At 35.6% G+C, this 24065-nt stretch overlaps 1 protein-coding gene across 4 annotated transcripts in view; it reads left to right on the forward strand.

Annotated features, from left to right (window-relative positions):
• CDH8 (cadherin 8) overlaps window positions 1–24065 on the forward strand; it is a 389193-nt gene that overhangs the window by 312636 nt on the left and 52492 nt on the right. For all 4 annotated transcript variants that reach the window (XM_049806245.1, XM_049806244.1, XM_049806246.1 and 1 more), the window contains 3 exons: window positions 12938–13105; window positions 17076–17263; window positions 19981–20234. In XM_049806245.1, the coding sequence (XP_049662202.1) occupies window positions 12938–13105; window positions 17076–17263; window positions 19981–20234 (610 nt within the window). The remainder of the gene's footprint in view (window positions 1–12937; window positions 13106–17075; window positions 17264–19980; window positions 20235–24065) is intronic.

The following is a 24065-nucleotide window of genomic DNA, read 5'->3' on the forward strand; positions in this document are numbered from 1 at the left end:
AGAGTACTCTTAGACTCTATAAAGTCTGGTGGTTCTTTAACTCCTTCTGGTGAGATTGCACGGGAAAAAATTATTTCACTTTCCTAGAAATGTCCTGACTTGCAGGGACATTAGGTAAGTAGTATAGATCGATAAATATTAATAGATTAATGGATTAATCCATTAAAGTATTTTCTTCTGGTTGAAGGACAACTATCCTAAATGTGAAAACAATCTCTGAAATGTGATGTAATGTTTTATTTTATGCTGCATGTAAAAGAGTTTTACAAAGAATAACTCTAGCACAGCACAATGGAAAAACAGTAGCTTGTTTCAAAAATAAGTGTCAAGATGAGTGTTATTACTGAAGCCCCTTAGTTCATGCTGGCTGATGGTCACAAGTCATGTGGAGATATAACTCTGAACAGACCCCTGTCCTTCAAGTATCAAAATATGTGATTAGTTTTTCTTTAGTATTACAGATTATTCCATGCAGTCTTGAGTTAGCTGTCTTAATTAGAGGGGAATTAGTTGTAGGCTCTTTCTCAGTTTCTACACCAGAAAGTTTTAGTGCTATAGCAGGGGAGCACATCAGCTTTCACAAAGGAGCTGAGAAGTGTATTCTCCACCTACACAGAGGATTTTTCACTTCTTTCACACAAAAATAGTCTTAAAGAAATAGTCCAAGTGTAAAAAATTGTTTAATTTTACTCAGGTTTATTGTTTGTATTGCATTAAAACATTATGCTTAATCCAATGAAGTAACTGTTCATCACCTAGGAAAGTGATTTCCATTATCATGAAAGCCAGAGAAAACTCCAAAGCTTTTTGGTTGAACCTGAAAATCATGATTTTTCTCCTGTTTCACTAGCATTAAGTTCCCCCTCCTACGTTCATTTCCAGTTACAAATATTCCTTTGAGTAGCAGTTCAGTTACCATGAAAATGACATGTTAGTTTCTAAAGGGAATTTAATCATAAAGAATTCAACTGTGGCTTTGCCACAGTCCCTGAGTAAGTGGCTTTATATTGTGGAGCTGCTTCTGAATGTATAAGTAGTTTGATTCCCCACTTTTTTAGACCTATGGAGGACATCAGTTATGTTTTTCTCTAAACCATTACAAGTGAATGAGTTTATGTGCTGAGGCCATCCCCTGTTTCTTTGCCACCTCTATGTAATGGCCTTCATCTGTAGTGTAACTACCGCACTACTTTTACAGCTACCCACCAAATAGTTAAATCCGGAGAGTATGCAGTTGTTTCTATGATACTAGATGGACCTATCCATTGCTTGTAATACTTTAAAATTTGCAGAAATTGGTCTTGTGTCTGAGATGCATCTTCATTTGCTTAGAGAAATCTTAGCCATACTAAATGTTAAATTGTGTAGCTCCTTCCAGCATACGTTTGTTTAGAATATGTAAACAATAAATATACATAAAAGTCTAGTCATTAAGCAAACCAGATGCAGGTAGTCATGTAGAAATTGCAGCCGCATATTACGCAGGGTGAAAAAGATTGCTCTAAAACCCAGCAGCCTTATAGTTGTGGCTTTTCTGAGGAGAAGTGTTGATTTCAGAAAACGTAAGGAACTATGCAGCAGATTTTCTTGGTAATACCAGAATTCTGGAGCCAAGGGTATAATAATGTTTGTTATATACCAGAGAGAGTTTTCGGGGTTGTTACATGCAGTCTCAAAACACCAAGAGTATTATGCTAAGATAGTTACAATTTTGCAGTAGCTTATGGCACTGTGTATTTCACCTTTTAGAGGTAGTGGTGCATAAAACATGCACACTAGTTTAGCAGCTATATAATTTGGATGGTAGTGCTGTTACCATGGACAGATAGAGTGGAAGGTGCATTTTAACAAAAAGAAAACGACCAAAGCAAATAGAAAGTATGTAGATGTTTGATCGTTTCTTTATATTTATCCAACCTTAGCAATGTGAACCATCACAACTAATATTTGTTTCCTCTTAGTAACGAGGCCATGAAAACACATTATCTTGCACATTTGTGTGTAGTACTGGGGAACCTCAGTGAAAGTTTTCATGTGGGAAGATGTTTGGATATTATTGGCACAGTGTACAAATTAAAGCCGAACAGCCAGGTATAATAGTGTCTTATCAAAACCAGATCAAACCTGAAGGTGCTCCTCCAAGCATGATAGATATTTTAGGGTTTGGTGTTTGTTTGGTTGGGGTTTTTGCGGGGGGGGGGAGGGGGGAGGGGGGAGGGTAAGGAGGGGGGTGGTGTGTGTGTATGTATAGCTACATTTTCTCTGTGGTTACATTTCATTAGTGCCCCTGCTAAGTTGAAAGCCTTTTCCAATTCATTTGAAATAGAATTGTTTCTCAACACACATATTTTGTCTAGAATTGTGTCTTTCCCAAAATGGAATCACTGTTTTAAGAAATGGGATATGTTAAAGTGATCCACTTCAGAGTGTAAATATTTTATGTCGTTCATGGGACTGTATCAAATATTATCAAAAGTATAGCTACTTAGAGCTGATCTACTTACTATTTTCCTAGATGACTGGCCTTTAATTAGGTTGGATTATTAGAAATTCAGACTAGATTTAGATCTGTGCAGCTACCAGCACCAGGGCAGCCACAGATAGGCTGTACTGCCTATAATTTTTTTTTTTCATTTCCTGGCTCAGACTAACAATTGTCTGACCTTGCTGCTTTGTTTTAATGGTACGCTGAGAGCTGACCATCAGGAATAATCCTAGTCATGCCTGCCTCCTGATTCCTCTCTCTTCTATAGTACTCTGAACAAAAAAAGCAAGCAATGGTATAGGATATGGCTTCATGCCTACAGTAGAAAGGGTTGCTGCACCTGAGGGTAAACCTGAGGAAAGCAGTTGCTTACTCTTCTGCTTTTTTGTTCCTAATAACTTGACATTCGCTAGGTATAGTCCTTATCTGAATCACACTCTTGGTTGAAACGCTGACATTACTCTCAACCTCCTTGCTGAAACAATTCTATAATGCTGGGTGCACAGAAATAAGTACCGGTAAGTGACCCATAAAACAATAATTTTCCATTACCTTAGATGAAAAATGCATATACTTCTACAGTTCTAGTTTGCAAGTTCTTCTGTGTGAGTTATAGACACATGAAAGAAGGTAATTCAGAAGTTATTTTTCATTCAGTGCTCTGAATATGGCTTAGGGTAAATGCTTTTTTGATGGCTTGTTCTGAATATTTTTTGCTTTTCATAGGTGAATTTTAATATGGCCGCTGGTCTGTTGTATAGAGAGTAAATGTGAATAATACATTACGAAGATACAGATTCAGATTTTCTACGAGAGGCTAAACTTACAACATGATGACATCAAATTGGTAACGAAACTCATGGTGGACTAAAATATAATCCATAAATCACTATCGTTACATCTGACTAACTGATGTCAGGTTTCCTGACTAGTGTGTATTATAGTTGTATGTATTCTCTCATAATCCAAATAATGACAATCAAAATTCTGGGGAAGGGTCTTCCTTAAGACTGCTAAAAGTAGCTAAAGTACACTTCTGACTTTTAGGCTTTTTCAAAGATATTAAGTCATAACTCTCAGCTTTAAAATAAGGTTATCATAATGGAACGCAATATGAAGTGATACTGTGTTCTACAATATAGGAATGGCAGATAAAATACATTTTTGTCTGTATCTGACTTATTTACATTTCACATGAATTTAAATAACGTCACTCCTACACATACCTGAAATACAGTTACATGAACAAGGCAAATTACGCCAAACAGTCTACTGCACTGGAAAACACATTGTATTATTCAAGCATAAACCATTACTAGATATGAAAAAGAATAGATTTTAAACACTGCCATCTTGGATATGGTCATTTGGTACAAAGCCAAAGTTCAAGTTAGTAAAGCTGAGATGAATAGAAGAGTCAGGAGACCTAGAAAACTAAAGACTCTCCTAATAGAATGTGGATATTTCTTTGGAGAGTGAATAATTGATTTTTTTTCTATACCTAGCTTTAACTTTCAGGTGAAAGTGCACATGCTTTAATCAACAGAGCTTTTAATGATTTAGTATATGGCTCTCTCTGGACCATAGTGTTGAACCCTGTGGTTCTGAAATCAGAACATAAATGAGTAGGCCTAGGAGGAATGAAAACAGCATTCAGCAGAAGTCAGGTTTGAATCTTTTATTTTAATTTGCAGTCTTCATTGTCCTCCTCCATCTAGACCTTGAAATACAGTCCAGCAGAATAAAAACAAGTAAAGTAGCGAGAGGATAAATGACAGCAACTTTTGAGTTACAGACGTTTTTGTGATGTTACAGAATATTTCTTCTATCTGGTTGTTAATGTCCAGTTTATTAGTAACGTTGCCTATCAATGAGAGCACAAGCTGCCCTCAGAATATTGCGTGTAGTACTGATGAGACCCATCATCATAAAAAAGACTACTGAAATACTGAAGAAAGTTCAAAGCAGGGTAGCTAAGGTGAGAAGAATATTACTTATAATGAAAGATTGATTGAACTTAATTTGTGTAAACTGGATAAGAGGTGATTAAAGGAGGATATGAAATCACTGCACAAATATTTGAGAGGTGTTAATAAAAGAGAGGCATGGAGACTGTTTCTGTAATTACTTATGATCAAATGACAAGGTAGCATTTTCAAACTAGAGAGAGATGGGAAAACAGTTTTGATACAGGAAGTAATCTGCAACTGTAAGGGGAAAGTAATGAGCTGCCAGCAACAGAACTCACTTGTGTTCAACAGAGCCTTTCTAAATAGTTCAGTTTCTAAAGAGTTTAGATTTAAACCCTCATGGGATTAGTCTAGAGAAAGAACTTGTTCAACATTAGTCAGAGCCTGGATTGAACTGCTGCTTCTAGCTCATTTTATTAACTAGTGCTGCTGTGATATTCTTGCTAATTACTACATATTTAAACTTAACTAAACTTTTAACTGAAGTAATTTTAAGAGGCATGAAGAGGATGGGTAGGTGTTGTTCTGTCTTAGCAAGTGAGGTGTAGGAACTCCTTTCCTAGAGGAGAAGGGAGGTGTGTGCTGCAGCATACAGGAGGTACGTCCATGCAGCCCAGACAGCAACACTCCCAAGGTAGCAGAATTGGCTCCAGCCTATACAAGGATTTCTGGAGTTTATACTTGGTCGCTTCTGTTACAGCACCTTCAGCTCTGTCTTGACAACATTTGATGCACTTAGGGACAATGCTGAAAATAGAGTGTATTTTCAAACTAGTATAAGCCTTTTCTTGTCATTGTGTACTAAGTATACTGTGCAACCTTAGGACTTGCGTTAAGGTGTTTGTACAGAGATTCTTTGGTGATTCTGAGAGTTGTCTTGGTGACAGCCCATTAGGAGAGGGAGTTGTACTGACAAACTGCTAGTGCAGCAGACCCAAGGGTCAGTCCTACAGTTCTTGCTTTTTACTTAGAAGTATAAAGTGCAACTATTATGGATAAGGTATGTAGGATTGGGTCCTTCAGTAGCAGCAAGAGCTGTCTTTTCTGATTAATAAAGGAAGTATAAAATCACTGCAGAGACGTTTGAAAACAGTTTTATGATAGTCTGTAGTTGGTAAAGATGAGTGGCTTAAGATCAAGACAGACTGGCATTTGAAAAAAGGCGATTTCTGCTTCTAGAGTTTATCTAATAATAGTAGTAACAAAAAAGCTGACACCACACACATTTCTTGCATTTCAGAGCAATATCTCTATCATTTTAGAAAGCTAGTGAGATAGTTAGGACTTAACCATTTTCCTCATGCTGAGTAGGAAAACAGGGGCTACATATCTAAATAACATTTTGCTTCAAGAGACTGAATTAGAGAGAGGAATTTGAACTGCACAGCTAGAGTTGGAAAGCATCTGAAAAAGAATCCAAGGCTATTTTCTGTAAAGTGTCTAGTATAATTATAGGTATTAGAGGATCATTACAAACACAATCCTAAGGAAGGAAGGCCATAAATGCAGGGCAGAGTATTTATTGCATTCATTCTTAGTTGGTGAGAGGGTGATCCCTTCACTATGCCAGTGAAACTTGGTCCCAGGGAAAAGGAAATGGCTGGTAAGTAGAGATGAAAGCTCTTTACCCATACTATAAAACCCAGATACAAGTTAATCTGAATTAAAAAGGCAGTGTTATTGTAGGTGTTTTCCAGTCATATCCTATATGATATTCTTGAAGCAGAATACATACAGTGGAAGGTAGGTAGTGTTAATTTACACACAAAGGCAAACTTGCAAGGTCTACTTCAGAATGAAAGCAAGATCAGAAAACAAAAATGGTAGTAATATGGGCTTAAAAAGAAACTACAATAGATTGTAGGTTATACAAGAAACAAGAGAATTAATAGAACAATATTCAACCTTCATCTCACTGTTTAACAGAAAGGCAGGCACTGCCAATCTTCCCTATAAAATTTTTAAAAAATAAACATGGTAATAAGATATGTACACTGTTAGCTTCTCTCTTAAAAATACAAAAATGGCACAGAATCACTCCACATAAAATTATACAACATAGTATTCGATTCCTCACCTAGTGATTATTTTTACTGTGGCTAATGTCTGTGATTTGAAATATATCTACAACTGAGTGCAGTTCAGACAACTGTAACTGATATTTTTTCTAGCAAGGTAGCCAACTTTGCTAGAGACTGCAGATATTTTTCTTGTCTTGCTAAAAAAAATAATCCTGAGGCATTAGAACTAAATAAGAAATGAGAATATTTGATGATGATTTTTATGAAAACAATTATGATTTTTATGAAGGGTAAATTGAATTAAAAATAGTGGATTGGTATGCCCATATCACATCATCAAAGTACTAGAATTTTTTTAATTTTCAAGTTAGTTGTGATCTATTCATCTTCTAGGAATTACGGTACAGGTTTTCCACAGATCTCAAAGTGAACCTTTTTGTGGACTGCTTAAAACATCACTGAAGTCAGTGTGCTTCGTGGGAATACAAAGAATGCATCTCACGGCCCTCTGAAGAAATTACAAGATTGATTTTTCAGGCATTTGTGTCCTAAATGACTGTTATATTTAATAAAAATCTCCACCAAGATTTTAGCACGGAAGGAAGATCAAAGCAATTACTTAGCTCTTCCAAAATGAAGAAGGGAAAGTTCCAAAGTATGCAAGTTGAAATCACAGGAAGTGTTCATCAAAATTTGTGAGATGAATGAGATGCTTAAGAAAGGCTTTTCAGGGCCAGACTCCAATTTTGCATAGTGCTTGCTTGGTTTTGTTCCATGTTCTCAATTATTATTATGTATAGTTTTATAGCGTTACCATAAAGAGATCCTTTAAAAAAAATGGCAAGGAAAGTGAAAAACTGATCCTTATTTCTATCGTTCCTTTTGCCTGCTTGCTTTCTCATCAGCTATAGCCTCTGATACGTTGCTGCTTTTCCCCTGATCTTTTTCAGTGTGAGACAGTGTATATTCTTCCAAATAGGTTTTTGAAAGTAGTCCACAGGGGTGCATTTTAACCGATTCAAGTTGTGAGGCAGATTGTGCAAATTGCTCAGTGTGTGCATTTAGGACCACAGTAAAAGTAAATCCCATTCTGCAGCTGTTTTATTTGCTATTGAGCAGTGTGACACCAATAGCTGTTTAGGAAAAGCAACTCAGCCAAAAAAAAAAAAAAAAAAAGAAAAAAAAAGAGGTACTTCCAAGTTTGGGGGTGTTCTCATTCTTTGAAGAAGTATATTACTTCTTGATTTCTTTACTTTCCAACCCACTTCCTGATGTTTCCAGTTTTAGTCAGAGGATCTGTAGCCAAACTATGATGCAGGTGTCTGTTCAGTGGTTGTACTACATGTCCATTGAATGTTTCCACAGGACTAAGGTTTGTGAAATATTTTAGGGCAGGCAGAGATAAAGCCTTATCTTAGACAGTATGGAGGGAAGGGACTTCAAGTGAGAATGCAGTGAGCGCCCTTGCCCCAGAAAAAAGGAGCAGGTTTATCCCTTCTCATTCTTGACAGACATTTGTCTGATAGGTTTTTAAAAACTTTCAGTAATGGAAATACTACAAATTCTACAGGCAGCCTTCTCTGTCCGTACTTACCTTCTCTGTTAGAAAGCGTTCCCCTAATGTTTAACTGAAATCTCTCTTGCTGCAATTTAAACCCATTTTGTGGTTTATATTTTAGGCCCATCATTTCTTCTCTCATCCCCAGTGGAAAAGGAGAGTAGCTCCCAGTAATTTTTACATATTTGGCTGTAAAGTCTGTCCACATACTTCCTTAACTACACAGACCTTTTTTTTTTAATTTTATTTTTTTTTCCAAAACTGGGCACACTGTTCCAGCTGTAGTCTTACTGGTATGAGTGAACTGGAAACATTATTCCAGAGTTCTTCCATATAACATGCTAGCTAATATACAAGGAAATTTTGGCACATTTTTATTAGCAAAATGCTGTTGACTCATATTGAGCTCGTTTTGACTCCACATTCTTTTATGTCTTGTGAGTCATCTGCGCTATTGTAATTGTGAAGTTAATTGTTTCACCCCCACAAAACACTTTTTCCTTGCCAAATTGAATTGCATCCTGCTTTTTTAGGCTATCCAATTTGTCAAAATTGTTTTGAAATGTTCTTCCAGTACTTGCAGTGGCTCCCAACTTTGTGTCATCTGAAAGGCTTCAGAAGTCCTTCCTGCCTTCCATCATTCAGGAAATACTGAATGATGCTAGAAGCAGAACAAACCCTATGAACCACTTCATCCATCTATCCACTTTGACAGTAAGCCATTGATAACTGTTCTGAATACAATCTTCCAACAATCGTCTACCTGCTTCGCATTAGTTTACAGTAATTCTCATCCCTCGCTTTTAAACTAGTCTCCTGTTTGGCACATATCATTTTCATCTATCATAGCATGCTGAAAGTGATTATGTTTTTATTCTCGATTCGCTTCTGGGTTGAATTGAAGTAGAGCAGGTTGAATGCTCAATGAGTTAATGTTCTGTGTGCTGTATGTGTATTAGTATTTGGTGAGATTGAATTGTTTTCTAAAAATAGATTGAAGGTTTCAGTACTTCCTGTGAGCCCAGCCTGAGAAATGGTGAATAAAGCAAAAGAACAAATAAATATCCTTGAAATCCTCTATGCATAGCTCTCTTAGTCTGTCTTTGTCTCGATCGCATTACTTAGGTGAGGATGGGAGCCTTTTGTTGTTTGTTAATTTGCGTCATAAGAGAGACCAACCCTTCTCTCTTGCTGGCCTCTGTTCTGTGGATTCTGAATATAGAAATAATGGTGGTAAAAATCAGCCTGTGTAATCTGGATATATTTGATGTTTAAAAAACCTTCAGCTCCTCTTGTAGTAATTAAAACAGTAAATTTCTTTTTAGCTTTTTATTGTGTTTGAAATTGAAACTTGACTTTGACTCAGCTTCTGGGAAATGGTTTATGGGCTGAGACAGCAGACAGAAATATGTATACAACTATTGAAATAACAGGTTGTGTTGGTATCTTTATACAGGAAAAAAACCCAACAATTTTTGTGTCTTAAAAGTCAGAAACTGTAATTCTGATTTAGGCACTTTTTAAGGTATTTAATCTTCCTGATATCTTTCAAACCATAGACAAGGGCTAGAATGTTCCATACATTGAGAGACATATGTGTCTAGGAAAACTCATCACTTCATTGAAACAATTAACTTGTCTCAGAGGAAACTGCAGGATACAAAATGTGGCATCTTATACAAGTCATCTGTAGGCTAGACTTAACCATGTAGATTAGGTTTTAAAAAAGAACCCGAACAAGGAAAACTGCCTAAAAAATAATAATGGAGAAAAAGTTATAGTAGGCTTTATAAAAAAAACCCATTGAAATAAGGTTTCACTGAACTTTGGATCAGCTCTATTAGTGGAAAAAAATAATGTGGACCAAATTCTGGTACCCTAGGTTTGCACTAGCATCCTTTTTATGAGTGACCTCATTTATAACAATAGAATTTTTCACAGAATGCATCATTATTATTCCTAAATAGTAAACCAGTGAGTCCCCAAACCAGTCACAACTGTCAAATGCTTGTAGAAATAAATATCATTTACTCTCCTTACCCAGGCTACTATGGAGGAAATAGCCCTACTCTTTTACTGAATATATTTTGCACCTGTTGCATCTGATAAATGTTTATTATTATCTTCTGAGTTTTACTGTTCCCCTGTTTTCATTCACAAAATTTAACAGAAGCATATTCTTCAATATTTTGCAGAATAACTTGTGTTCTCTCCTATAGATGTTATAGAATAGTTAAATTACATGAATGTTGTACTTCAAGGCTGCTTCATTGGTTTTACAAGGGCTGCATTACACTGTATTTGTCAGGGTCCTGAGCACAACCTCCTTCGAGGAGTGTAGTTGGGTAAGTTTAGAAGTGTAGCTGGCTGCATCCAAGGTCAGCTCCTTTGCTGGTAAGAACTGTTGTGAAGAAAGCTTCATGCAGGGGCTGCCCCTCCTTTTCCTTGGGAGCTGCTTTTAGGCTGAGGCTCTACTGCTGGCCCCCCCCTGGCTGCGCTGCGTCTGCGCCCAGTCTTGTATTTGCTCGGTTCGGTCAGAAACCCAGATCCAGACCCTCTGCCTGGGTTTCCTGGCCTGGCCTCAGACCTGCCTTGTTGCTGTGGACTCACTCGCGAGGTGAGCATCAGAGTGTGGCTCAGCCTGGCCGCTGTCTCCGGATCTGAGTGGGACCCTGACTTGCCACTCTGCAGTCTGGCTCCTTGTTGGCGAGGTCACTGGCTGTGCCTGCCTTGTTTCCACACTCTGCTCCCAAATCACCTTTAACTGCAGTGCAGCTGGCCTTGCTGTTCCTGACCCCGCTTACCACACGTTGGAATGAAAAAACACTGATTATGTATCGAGTTCCCTGGAAACAAGAGATTACTCTGGCTTGGCAGTTGCAGGCCTAAGATGGAGGTTTCATTTTCATCCAGAATTATGCTTATAAAATATGTAAGACAACAACCCAAAATGTTTTATGGAAATCGTTTACAAAAGTATAGGTTACAAGACTGCTATTATGTTGTGTTTGGTGTTTTATGTAGCAAGCGTATTGCTTTTTTCTAAATGCCTTACACCATCTTGCTCTTAACTTGGTCCTGTACTTAGCCAAAAAAAGAAGGTCTGATCAGATTCTTTGTATTGCAATATCAAAGACAAATGGATTCTAATGTTTGCTAAAATGCATCTCTATTAATGATAAAGACCGGGAACATTTCTTTATTCACCATAAATACATGAACAGATAATCTTGACATTTCAGCCAGAGTGTCATTTCTAAGAAGCTTAATTAATAGAAACTATCCCATGTGAAAGAAAAAGAGCTATTTGAATTCTCCACAGCTGTACTAGTCCCAATGGAGAAATCGAAACTAACAGATTTGCAATAAGTATTGATTGAAATCTGAAAACTCCTGACAATACTTAACAAAGAACAGGTAAAAAAAAAAAAACCAAAACAGAACAGTGTGAGAGCTAATGAAATGTATGATCAGGCCCAGCAACAAGTAGGTATGATCCAGGATGTGAATTTGGCTACTCTGTTCAACATGCAAATCTTAACAAATGTACAGTACAATATAGAATTCTCACCTTCTTTTTGTAATGAATTCCAAAGACTTGGTGACTTACTGTCAATGTCTGCCCGTAAACTGTGTCCTTTAGTTCTGTAACTACAGGGTCATGAAGAGAGACACTCTTCTTTACCCCTTATAAGAACCCTCAAGCACCATGGTTTAAAGGAACCACTGCAATGGTGGATTCAATTCCCCTTGATACTCTTACAGTTCACTTAACCACTAACATAATTCAGTAACTTGAAATTTGTGCTTTCTTTTCACAGACTTTTTTTTTTTTTTAAATAGAATTCAAAAACAGGATTAAAAGAAAAAAACCTACCATATTTCAATTTAACATTTAGAGTTCCTTTCTGTGGGTTTAGTGGGACTTCTTTAGTTGATTCTTATCATTGTATTATGGTGGACATTACTAGACTGTGATGAACACCATTTAAATTTACCATTAAACTTTTAGTATTGCACTTTCCATACTGATTGTTGTGAATACAATAGCACATTACAGATGGAGAAGTTTTGGAAAGAAAAAATTTTATTATTTCTTCTCTTAGATGTCCATGAAATCTTTTGTATGTGGATCTCGCCCTGTATTTAATTGGGCTGTCCCTTGCAGATATCTTCCTGCTAGCCCACTGACATTTTTTATTTTGATATACTACAGATCATTTTACTCCTCTATCTTTAAAAACTTCTAACCTAATAAAGTAAGCAACAGCAGCTTACCAACATCATTGTCCAACAAGTGACCCTCCTAGAGTAGGGACAAGGGAGCGACTTAGGAGTTTTCAGTACTGGTGACTATGCTGAAAGACATACTGAACGACATGCTGTCATTCTCCAGTAGAAATTTAGGCACTCAATTTAGGACGTGAGGGAACAACTGTGGCCTGCATTATATACGAAAGCAGATTAAATAATGGGTTTGGTTTTTAAACTTTTGAAATAATTAATGTGACAGATACTGTTAACAGTGTTTACAAATCAAGTTTACTATGTGGTTATCTTCTGTTTGTGAATTCTGTGGAGAAACAATGTATTTCTGTGGGCAGTAGGACAGAAACCAAAAAGTTTATCAGGAGAAAAATGTAAAAATTAATATGTATCACAGGTATGATTAATTCTTGGGTTTTACACCACAACTTCATTTCACTGTTAATTAAATCAAGGTAGGTGGCCTCTAATGAACTTTTTTAAAAATCTCAAATTCTTCTTTATCCTTGGTACTAAGAAGCAACTTAACTGGATCTTTAGCAGTTCAATTTTTGTACCAATATTTACATATATCCATCAAAATAGCTGCAAAACTGAATTTGGATCTGTACCTGACTTTTTCCCCCCATTGTTGTAGCTATAATTAAAACAGCTCTTCCCAACATGGACAGAGAAGCCAAAGAAGAATACTTTGTGGTCATCCAAGCAAAGGACATGGGAGGACATATGGGTGGACTCTCTGGAACTACAACAGTAACAATTACACTCACTGATGTTAATGACAATCCTCCTAAGTTTGCACAGAGTAAGTGCCGTTATGTGTGTATGTTCTCCTATATAAGAAAGTAATGTAGTGCTTTATCGTGCGCTTTTTTTTTTAATCAAGCTCTTCTTTTATCATCATACTGCCTGAGTTTGTAATGTAATTTAAAAATATATAACTGCTGCGAGAGAAAGATTAATAGTCCTCTACCTGATTAAGAGCTTAGGAGAGGGAATTACGTCCACAACAGCATACACAGCTCTCTATCTTCAGTGTTACCCCTCTTACCTCCATATAAATGGTGTTGGGGACCTTTTTTCATGTATTTATTTGCTCTCAGTGCAGTTGTTTCTAAATGCTAGTTTTAGTTGCTGTTTTATGTGCTTCCATCTCATGCAGACAAGTGACACCACCAGTAAAAGACATATATAACTGATAAAAGAAATAAAGGTTTGACTAATTAGGTAATAGTGAAGAAAACAGAAAATAAGTCTGAGTCTAGATAATTGTTGATTTTTAATTCAAAATCCATATTTACTACTGTGGTTCCAATGGATATCTTGCTGGGCTAGGTTAAAATGATTTGGTATCCTGCTGAGATTCTCTACAAGCTTTGTTGTCTATTTCAAAGCTGAAGATGAAAAAAGAAGAGGGAAGAGCGTAATGACTGGATCGATTTTATTTGGAACAGGTGCAATCTAATGCGCTATTAGAAACTTATCTTCTTATGCAACTTGTTCTGAAAAATAAAAGTTGTAAGGTATGAAGAGTCTGGTTTGGGGTTGGAGAATGTTCACATCTAGACTTTGTATCACTTTTACTTCATTAGTAGTGTGTTTTTCTAACAAGGTACTTATGTGCCCAATGTAAAATTAATTCTTTTTCACATATATATGACCTGAAGTCCACTTTTGCCCTGTTCTGAAGACAGGAAGAGTGAAATGGGTTTGTCCTAGTACTCAGCATGTGATAAATACTCTCCTATAGTCTAGAAAATGCACCTGCAGATAGAGAGAGAGAGAGAAAATATATAAAATAAATAAGCAGAGGTAAAAGCTTTTTTTGCAAAATATGTATTTTATTACCTCATCTTAGTGGTTTTAAACAGATAAACACTGAGCACAATAAAGGGTATTCTCTCATTATAAAATAAGAAATGCATAGATTTTGTACTTCATATCACATTGAATTGCTTGCACTTGTGTAGTAGTGTTTCCCAACATATGATGACAATTTCCCTGATAATGTAAACATCTGTAGATGAGACTTCTGGTTGAACCGTGTCACCAGAGTGCAGAGGGGCATTTCTTTTGTACCTGCAATGTGCTGTAGCTCTAACTCTGTGACTACAGATCTACTTTTGCCAGCTTACTTGGCTTTTATATTTGTATCTGCACTTTGCCAGCTTACTTGGCTTTTATATTTGTATCTGCACTTTCTGTCTCAAAAAGCCTTTGCCTGACAGTATGAAAAAAGCTGATCAGATAATCAGCAGCACAACTGGTACTAACGGGTACATTTGCTGGAGGTCTCAATAGGAAGCACAGGAGTGAATGCATATGGAGATGAATCTGTACTTTCCCTGTGCAGATTACTCAGATCTGTTCTCCTGTAGTTTGGATACAGTCACACATTGACTGGGTATCATGAGGAAGACTGCATCACAGATCCTTGAAATATATTTTCTCTGTGGAAAATGTAAATTAGTTTTCCTTCAGCAAAGAGTGAGTTGCTGTCTTTGAAGCTGTTACAGCTTGTGCATTCCAGTGCAGAATTCAGGCTACCATCTCGTAATAACCACCCTGTTATAACACTGACCATTATGCAACCTCATTAGAAAAAAACTGCATGTACTATAACTTTGTATTATGTGTATATTGTATTTAAGAAGGATAAGCCCTAGTAAATATAACTGGATGTTATTACAAATTCTGCCTCTTAAAACTAAGTATTCATAGCATGCTGCCTAGCCTTACAGATTAGTCATGACTCTGGCCTTATACAAGAGCTGATCAAGTCTTTAACGTTTTTTTACACTGTTGAAGCACGGTTTGCATTTGCCTGGAAAAGAAAATACGAAAGGATCAAACTTACAATAGAGCCTAACCAGAACAAAATAGAAATTCATAAGATGTAATACATGCTGCTTTCACAATAAATTGTAATGAACTCGGAAAGCAGTGTGTTTTGTCGGTTTATTGTTTCCAGGCAGGACAGAAATGTATATTTATGGCTTGATTTCAAAGAGTGTTAGCCTCCTAGGTTTTAGAAATGAAAAAAATGAACTTCCACTACTTCTATGATCTCTTTGAAATAATTTTAGAGGTATTTTTTAAGTCACAGAAGTTTTTAACCTGGCAGTTTACCATAGGATTGTACCGAGAACTGTGCACTGCTGTCAGAACCAAGGGTTTTCAAAGATGCGTAATGTGGATTTTTCAGCTCTGCACTATGACATCTTGACAGGACAATTCATAATTCTTGAGAGCAATTTGTGTAAAAGAGTCAGCTGCATCATAGTAATTTATGTTTTTTACGCTATTTTGTAAACTTTCTTAATAAATCTGAGAGAAAAATACCAACTTAAAAATATAATCAACTGTGTATGGAGATTCAAACCACAAAGTGTGGACAGCAGTGTAAATTATGAACACGGAATTTAGTCTCCTGAGGCACTTGATGGCTTTGGCTGCTCATTGTGAGCCATTATGAATATTCTTGAGGAATCTTGATGATCTCCAAATTATTGCTAATAATTTAGCCTAGAAACATTAAAGAAAAAAAAAAATTCACTTTGGGACAGACTGTATGTATAGCTAATATATGTGTTTAGGAATTCCTCAGTTTCCTTCCTACTTTCAACTGTTACTACTGTAATCTGCCTACAAACAGTTAAAGCAACAACTTCAGAACATTTTGCGTTTAGAAAACTACTAGCTGCACGTAACAGTAAAAAAGGCATGTAGTTTTAGAACCACTGTGAGGACCGAAAAGTCCAGAACCCTTTGTCTAAAACTGTTTTAATGGTCTCATCTGCTTACCTTGAATTCCTCTTGACTATTTTATCTGCGAAGTAGCACTGCAGTTGACTAGATCACTTATTAACTGTAGCTTCAATAAGTGTAAATTACCAAGAGGTAAAGAAATAGGCACGCCATAATGAATTTTTGATGTAAAGAATGCATGTGTCTTCTGTTTTTCAGAGTACTGTTAAGAACTGGCAGATATAGTAGTAAAATGGGTATTTTGAGTTTTCTCTTAATAAAATGCTTACCTAAAAAAACATATTACAAGTTCTAAATAGATTTTTGGCACTTCTTAGGTCAGAAGGTTTGAAGCAAGTATTACAAAAAATAAAAATGCTGACAATTTAAATAGCACTTTCTAGTGGGTTTTAGACTAACGATACAACCATATAGTAACTACAATAATGATTGCTATGAAAAGTTATTATTTCCTTTAAAACATAAATGTTGGGAGTTTCTAGAATGTTTCTTAATTAGTTTCTTACCACAAAAGGAAGGTGGAAGGGGCTAAACAAGCAAAACCAAATCAAATTAAAATGATCAAAAAAGTAGTAAAGATCTGAAATTGTATAAGGCATCTTTAAAGTGTTAGACCAGTTTTCGACAGAGTAAAAGACAAAGTTTCATAGTTGAATTCTAACTACATGTCCATAAACAAAACGGTAAGTTCAACAGCGTCTGCAGTAGAGAATGTTGCATACTTTCAGTGTTGGAAGTGACTTAATATTTATGTTTGCCAACACTAAGCATCCCTGTAGGGAAGAAGCAGGATACTACTGTAATGAAAAGAACATTCACATACAGTAAACTGAATATTCCTATATAAGGAACACATTTTGCTGCATTCAGTAAATAATTTCTGTAAATGTGGTTTGTATCAGTTGGACATCCCAAGAGTTTGCATTGGGGAAGTATAAACAAATAAAGAGCACACAAAAAATACTGGAATGAGGTGTAATGTTTAGTCTTTTCCTCTTATTTGTAAGGTCTGTATCACTTCTCAGTAATGGAAGATGTTGCTCTTGGTGAACCAATAGGAAGGGTGAAGGCAAATGACCTGGATATTGGAGAAAATGCTAAATCATCCTATGATATTATTGAAGGAGATGGAATGGATATATTTGAAATTACTACAGATGCCCAAACTCAGGACGGCATTATTAGAGTGAGAAAGGTAAACTATATCTCTGTTAAAAAGAAATGTTTATTGTACATACAACTACCCACCCAGACTTCACTCTGTAAGAAGATGCTGGATTTGCAAGGATTGTTTTATCTATGGATGAGGTGTCAAGCCAGTGAAGTGATAAAAAAGGATGTATTAGCCATGTCCTTCAAAACTGCCATTTAGGTGACAACTGGGGAGACATCTATGGAAGTATTTTTGGTGCTGGGAATGTGTTAATCTTATCTGGGCTTCTGCACAGTCAAATCATACAGGTTTTGCTTCCTTGGTTCAAAGTAGAAGAGTAGATTAGAATCTGCTTTGTTGGTGGTATAAACTTGCATAAAATCTTTGCTGAGTATTCATCAAATACCTTTTCTCTATTACTTGATTTACTGTATAGCTGGTCAAATACTGTTCAGAGAAAAAAAATAAATCATAGTACATTATTTAAATTACCTGATGTGTGAGAGACTTAGTCTTCCACCTTTTCTCGTGTTCAACTCTGTTCAGTGAATAGTAATTTCAATGAACCTTATCGAGGAGATCAGTACTGTTTCACATGAGAAGTGCCAAATTCAGGCCCTAAAGAAGGCTACAACTCTTACCTTTTCTATGCTGGTACAGTCTTGATGTATGCAAGACTAGGTATTTGCAGGTACACAACAGAAAGACCACTCACTTATATACAGAAATATGGGGAGAGACAGCATATCTAGGACAAAACTTGGCTAGTAAAGTCAATGAAACATTAATTGCATATTTAATGTTCATTACTTTCTGGGGAAGAAGAGAGCCGATTCTCATGCTGTGTTCTGAAAAAGGATATGAACATAACTTATAACACTGGCATAGAGGGTTTTAAATATGTAGCACAGAGCACTCTGAATGAATCTTTGGTTTGTTTTTTTTTTTTTTTTTAAAGAAACCCAAAACCAAACCTTGACATTCCAGTGAAAAAAGAAGAATCCAGTGGGTACACATAATTAATATTCAACTTGTACCTGTAATTAAAGAGGTCAGGCAGAGTACCTGTTTCTCAGTGAGTAGGTCAGCACTGTAGATGTATAATAAAATGATCTGTATTTATCTAAATTTAGATCTGTTTTCCTAAAGAGAAAATTATGATATACGTCCCCAATCTTCCTTCCTGTTATTTATTGTATGCTGTGGCCTCTTTTGTAAACTAAGGCAATTAGCCTTTTGCCCCAGTTCCCTTGGCTTTATTTCATAACTGACTCTCTAACATAATGTTGTTTCATATATTTATTTTGACAGCAATAATAATTTTGGTTCTACTACAGTAGATGATGTATGGAGGGTACTGTTCACCAACAGATTTTCTCCAGCATAAATTCATGGGGTTTAGACAATGCAGAGTAAATTTTCAATATGATATTCTGATTAAGCATGACTAAATATATTGGGGTGCTGTCATTTCTGTAAAGCATATGAAAAGCAATTGAAAAAATGATACAGGAGCTATGATTGGCAAATTGTGAATATGCTGATTTATAAATCACCATTCATAATTACAAAAGCTTACTAATTTAAGAGCTGCTAAAGAAGCAAGGTTTTCTCATGTTTACTAGAATTTGTGAGAAAGAGCAAATCCCATTAGAGCTTGATTCATACCTGAAAAAAATCAACAAAATTCGAAAGTACACATATTGAAGGCTTTGACAGACTTCCTGAAGCTTCCTATTTGTGCTCTTGCTGGTATTTGCATTGCAGATTCAGAGTTTCTATGTCCTTTTCTTTTTATCCCTGGGACATTGTAATGCAAATCTTAATATCTTTCCAATGCTAGGCAATTTGCATCTTTGAAATTTGAATCATTGTGAGACACAAGAGAATTATATAGTGAATATACTGATGTGCTTCAAGACACAGACTTGAATCTCCTATAATGAAAAATTCTAATATTCAAAAGTGTCACAGATTTGTTTTTTATTTGGTATTTTATTCCTTTAAATCCACTGTGTTTTCATCTTTTGTGTTTTAATATGGAACTGTAAAATAGTAAAACCAATGGTGATATGGCAGGTATATTGATAGAATAAAGTAATCGGTTTTGTGTTTCTCTCTCTGAAAAAAAAAAAGATACAGAAATAGGATTTGCTACAGTTTTAAGAAATTCCTGAGAGATGTCTACCTCATTTACCCCTATAAACAGAAATGCAGAGTTACCAAAAGTGCAATAATATTGAAGTACTTTCTTATATGATTAGCTCTACAATTTTCCACATAATGCCTCTCATGTCCCACAAATAATAACTGCTAGTTTTTTGCATTTCTCACACTGTTCTGGAAGTAATAAAATATTTATTCTTTGTAAAGCTAGCATAATTTTTTTTCTTATCTCCAACTAACAAAGCAGTGATTAAGTGCCTGATTAGTATGCAAGTCATGTCATCACCAACAAATTTGTAGTATTTATCTGATATGTAATTGTAATAGTATAATTCATGAGAGAGAATATTTTGGTAAATTTCTTGTGAAAAGCAAGAAAACAGAGTCTTGTTTTCTCTGAGGCTGGTTAATAAACAGTTATCAATATATGCCTAGAAAATTTGCAGGTTGGATTTCTGGGAGTGGGAAGTGATTACATTAAAATTCACTGAATGTGCTTAAATGCACATAACTTTCATCCATCAGCATTATATTCACTTGTTCTTTCTCTGTGGCCATTAGTAAAAGACATTTATCTTTGTCATTCTTAACAGCCACTGGACTTTGAGACCAAAAAATCCTATACTCTGAAGGTAGAAGCAGCCAATGTTCATGTTGATCCTCGCTTCATCAGTGGAGGACCATTCAAGGATACAGCAACGGTAAAAATTGTAGTAGAGGACGCTGATGAGCCACCAGTCTTTTCATCACCTACTTACCTACTGGAAGTGCATGAAAATGCTGCTATTAACTCTGTGATTGGTCAGGTGACTGCCCATGACCCTGACGTGTCTTCCAGTCCTATAAGGTAGTGCTGCTTTAAAGTTCTTGTTGAAAAAACTACTGGCAGAATACTAAGTATATTTTTGATACATTTTTATGACACTGTTCTCATGCTGTTTTATTTCTAAGAAAATACCTGTATAGGAATTTTTTTATGATGTTAGATTTATCAGTTCAGATCATTTTCAAAATCACAAAAATGCTCCTTGCCACACGAGTAGTCTTATGAGACAGTAGGAATGCAATGAAAATAAGAAATAGGGTGTATGGGGTCGGGTGGGGTTGAGTCATCAGTGTGTTTCTCTGCAGTTATTTTAAATAATCCATAGTGTCTGCACTTACAATACTGAGGTTTTTTCCATGTAGTTGTAAGGTTGTCAAAACATATTTTGTATTCTTTTGGCTAAACCATTCCTGGTTTAAACATAGAAAGTCAGAGATGATTATGCCCATATTACTTTTGCATCTTCGATTTACAGTATTTTCCCTTTTTGATCTAACTTGAACAAAATCTGTTATTCCAGTTTCATCAGATCAGTGTTTTCTATCTCATTTTGATGAGCACACATCTTCCCCTACCCCTTTGTAATGGTTAGTATGGTATGATGCAAGTTGTTCCCAAAACGCATTTTGCTACGTATAGCACTGCCTGCATTATGAAAACAAACACCAAAACATCAATTTCATAGTAAAGGTATATTTGTAGAAACTCTATTTAATAATAATCTTCACTGTACGTTACTCCATAGGGAATTTAAGCTACACAGGCAGTCTTCAGCATTGTCAGGATGATGCTAATTGTTAGAATCTATCACTTGAGACCATTTTGTAATCATCGTCATTTACATCAGATTTGTCGCAGAGCCGAACAGTAAACCTTTAATTAGGGGACCTACATGTTGCATATCATATTTTAGTATTTTCAGAATTAGAAATTCAGAATTTCCAACATGTTTGGAGGTATTGGAACTTGTGTATGAATGAAGATGTTGGAGAGTACGTTAGAGTCTCTCATTTTTAAATCATCCTTTTAAAACTAGATAAACGTAGCATTAACTATCACAGATTTCTACACAAATTAATTATTAATATCTTTTCTACTGCAGCACACAACCCAGACAGTGTTAATAGGCACCAAATTTATTTTCTTACCAGAGAAGCTCACAGGATGATCTGATCATAGAAATAGGAAATAAATAAGGGTACTTACCAAGGTTAGAAAAATTTTAGGTAAACAGAAAAAAAAAGTAATATAGAATGCATAGAGTTTGATCTATCACAATTTAAGCAGTGGCTCCAGCCTAATTCTATTATGGCTGTCCACTGGCGTCTTTGAAAAAGGGCTTGCAGTGCTGCTACAAAGACAGGGTCTCCTGAAAGGTGTGTGAAACCAGCCATGGTGGCAGCAAGTTGGCTTTCTTCCCTTTATTCCAGCTCGATAGTAATTTCTCTTTCAATTTAACCTTAGTTCCTTCCCTCTACCCTGTTCTGCTTTGCTCTTGGCTTAGTGCTGTGCTCCTCTGCCTCTTAATTGTGTCCCCTTTGTTCCTCATCTCAGCCTGGCTTCAACTCTGCTTCAGTTTTACCTTGGCTATTTTTCCAGTCTTGCTCTGTTTCCCTTGAATTCTTTACTAGTCCTGCCCCAAACTCCTAATAATTTAGACCAGCTACAAGCCTACCTACATCCTAAAATAGAACCTCTTTATTCTGTCCAAGCCTGAAAAATTGAACTGAGTAAAATATTTACTTCATTTCCATTTTTAAATCATTTTATAGATCAAGATACTTTCAAGCTTTTAAAAGCAAAAATATGTTATATGTGCAAACTGAATTAGAATGTTATTACTTAAAAAGTCACATAGAAACAATTGATACACATGAAACAGAACTGGCCCAAATACATTACATTTAAACAAAAAGGTAATTAGTTAGTGTGAGTTATATCTTCTTTAAAAATATTGTATGCAGTACTTGATAAGATTTAATTTCTCTACAGTATTGGCTTCATAGCTAATTAAGGAATATACAGAGCTCAATTTTCTACGCAACTTTTTGTTTGTTTGTTTGCTCACCTGATTAATTTGGCTTTATCTGGGATAGCTCTGGAAAATCCAGATTCCCTTTTTTCATTTTTTTGCATGAAAAAAAGTTTAAGGCCAAAAAAAAAAAAAGAAATTTCAAGTTAGTTATTCTACTATTACGGTAGCAAAAATATTCATTGGAGACAAGTAGGTAGCAAACATGCAGTTACTTTCTTTCTAATTCCGGAAAAAGTTGGAACATAGCAGGTTCTAACAAAAATATGTGGAAGCATTGTTTTGTTGGATTAGAATGTTTCATTTTCATTGTGCATTTCAAGTGTTTATTCTGTTATTGTATCACATGTATGATGTAAATTTGATGTATATGTTCTGTGATACAGTTTCAAAAATACTAAACATAAGTTAAAAATTTGAAAAACAGAATTAAAACATTCTGCACTGTTTTAAGACTGCCTGGCCATTTTTTAATGTATTTTTTTTCTTTAAAACCAAATTTCAGGAGACAACAACCAGTTGCATGTCAAGGAAATTATATTTTTCAATAGATATTTGTTCTATCAATATTTTGGTTAGACAGAGCTTTTGTGTACATTTGTTATAAAAACCCTAGCAACACAAATGAAAATATGAATCAGCTTATGTGCTACCAATACCACATCTGCTGCACTTTAGTCTTACGCGCAAAGACTCGGTAAACTCAGAGTATTGCAGTACCACAAATGAAACAAAACTTGGATACCTCTGAACATGGAAATGGTCTGATAATTGAGTCATGAGACAAAACATTAAAGAATTTAGAAAAATTATTATAGCAAACAGCCTGGAAAGAAACTTCTATGTTTTCATTTTTAAAAAAAGTTGTTTAACCTCATTTCTATCCAATATAACAGTACTTTGGGTTTTATGCTTGCTTAGAAGAGATGAAACTTATTCTCTGATCTTTCCGTCACTTGATCTAAAACGTATGAAGCCTATCATAGATTTAGAAGCAGGTGCATAGCTGCATTACCAGTCTGGTTCTGAATCTGCTCACCTTTTGAAAATACCTGAAGCAGGTTTTTCAGCAATGTCTTCTGTCAAATGTAGAGTTTTGGCAGTGGTTATTAGTCTGAAATCTCTGTATCAGCCAAATTTAGACACTTTAGATGGATGGAACTAAAGGATGCGTATGTTGTATGGGACTTTTCTCGTTGTTGTTGTTGTTGAGCCCTAGTTATGGATAAGGATAAGCAAAGGCATCTTTGAATGTCTAAGTGATAATGTGATATTCACCTGAATTTTGCTTTCATTATCTGTTTCTCCAATGAATATGAACTATCTCTTCATATCAGTTGTTAGGTTAGTCTAACTATATAACATCTTTCATAACCCAGTGTTTTTAAAATAAAAAGCAAAATTTCTCTTTTATCTTCATTTGCTATTCCTCTGTTCATGTTGCTTAAGGGCCTCGCTCACTTTTAAGCCTGATGGTTAAAAGGATTTACAAATTTGGCTAGTAATTGTAAACATGGTCAGTAGTTTGTCTGATTCTAGCCTAGTCATTTCAGAAGCATGCATCAGTGGCTCACATCTTACCACATTTAGACCACATGCATCTCTTGGGAAAGGGACCCAGTGAATTCAGCTAAGCTAGTTGTAAAGCTTTACTGTACTTTATTTAGTAAGGGTGGTACATTCTGGCTTATAGTATATGTGTGTGTGTGTATATATATATAAAAAAAATCATTATCTATTTAGCATACAAATCTATTGATTCCAGTAGTACTTATTTCATGTTTCTCTTGTTATTTTATAACCAGGGTCTATTTATCTGC

This window comes from Accipiter gentilis, chromosome 7 (assembly GCF_929443795.1).
Source record: "Accipiter gentilis chromosome 7, bAccGen1.1, whole genome shotgun sequence".
Taxonomy (NCBI): Eukaryota; Metazoa; Chordata; class Aves; order Accipitriformes; family Accipitridae; genus Astur; species Astur gentilis.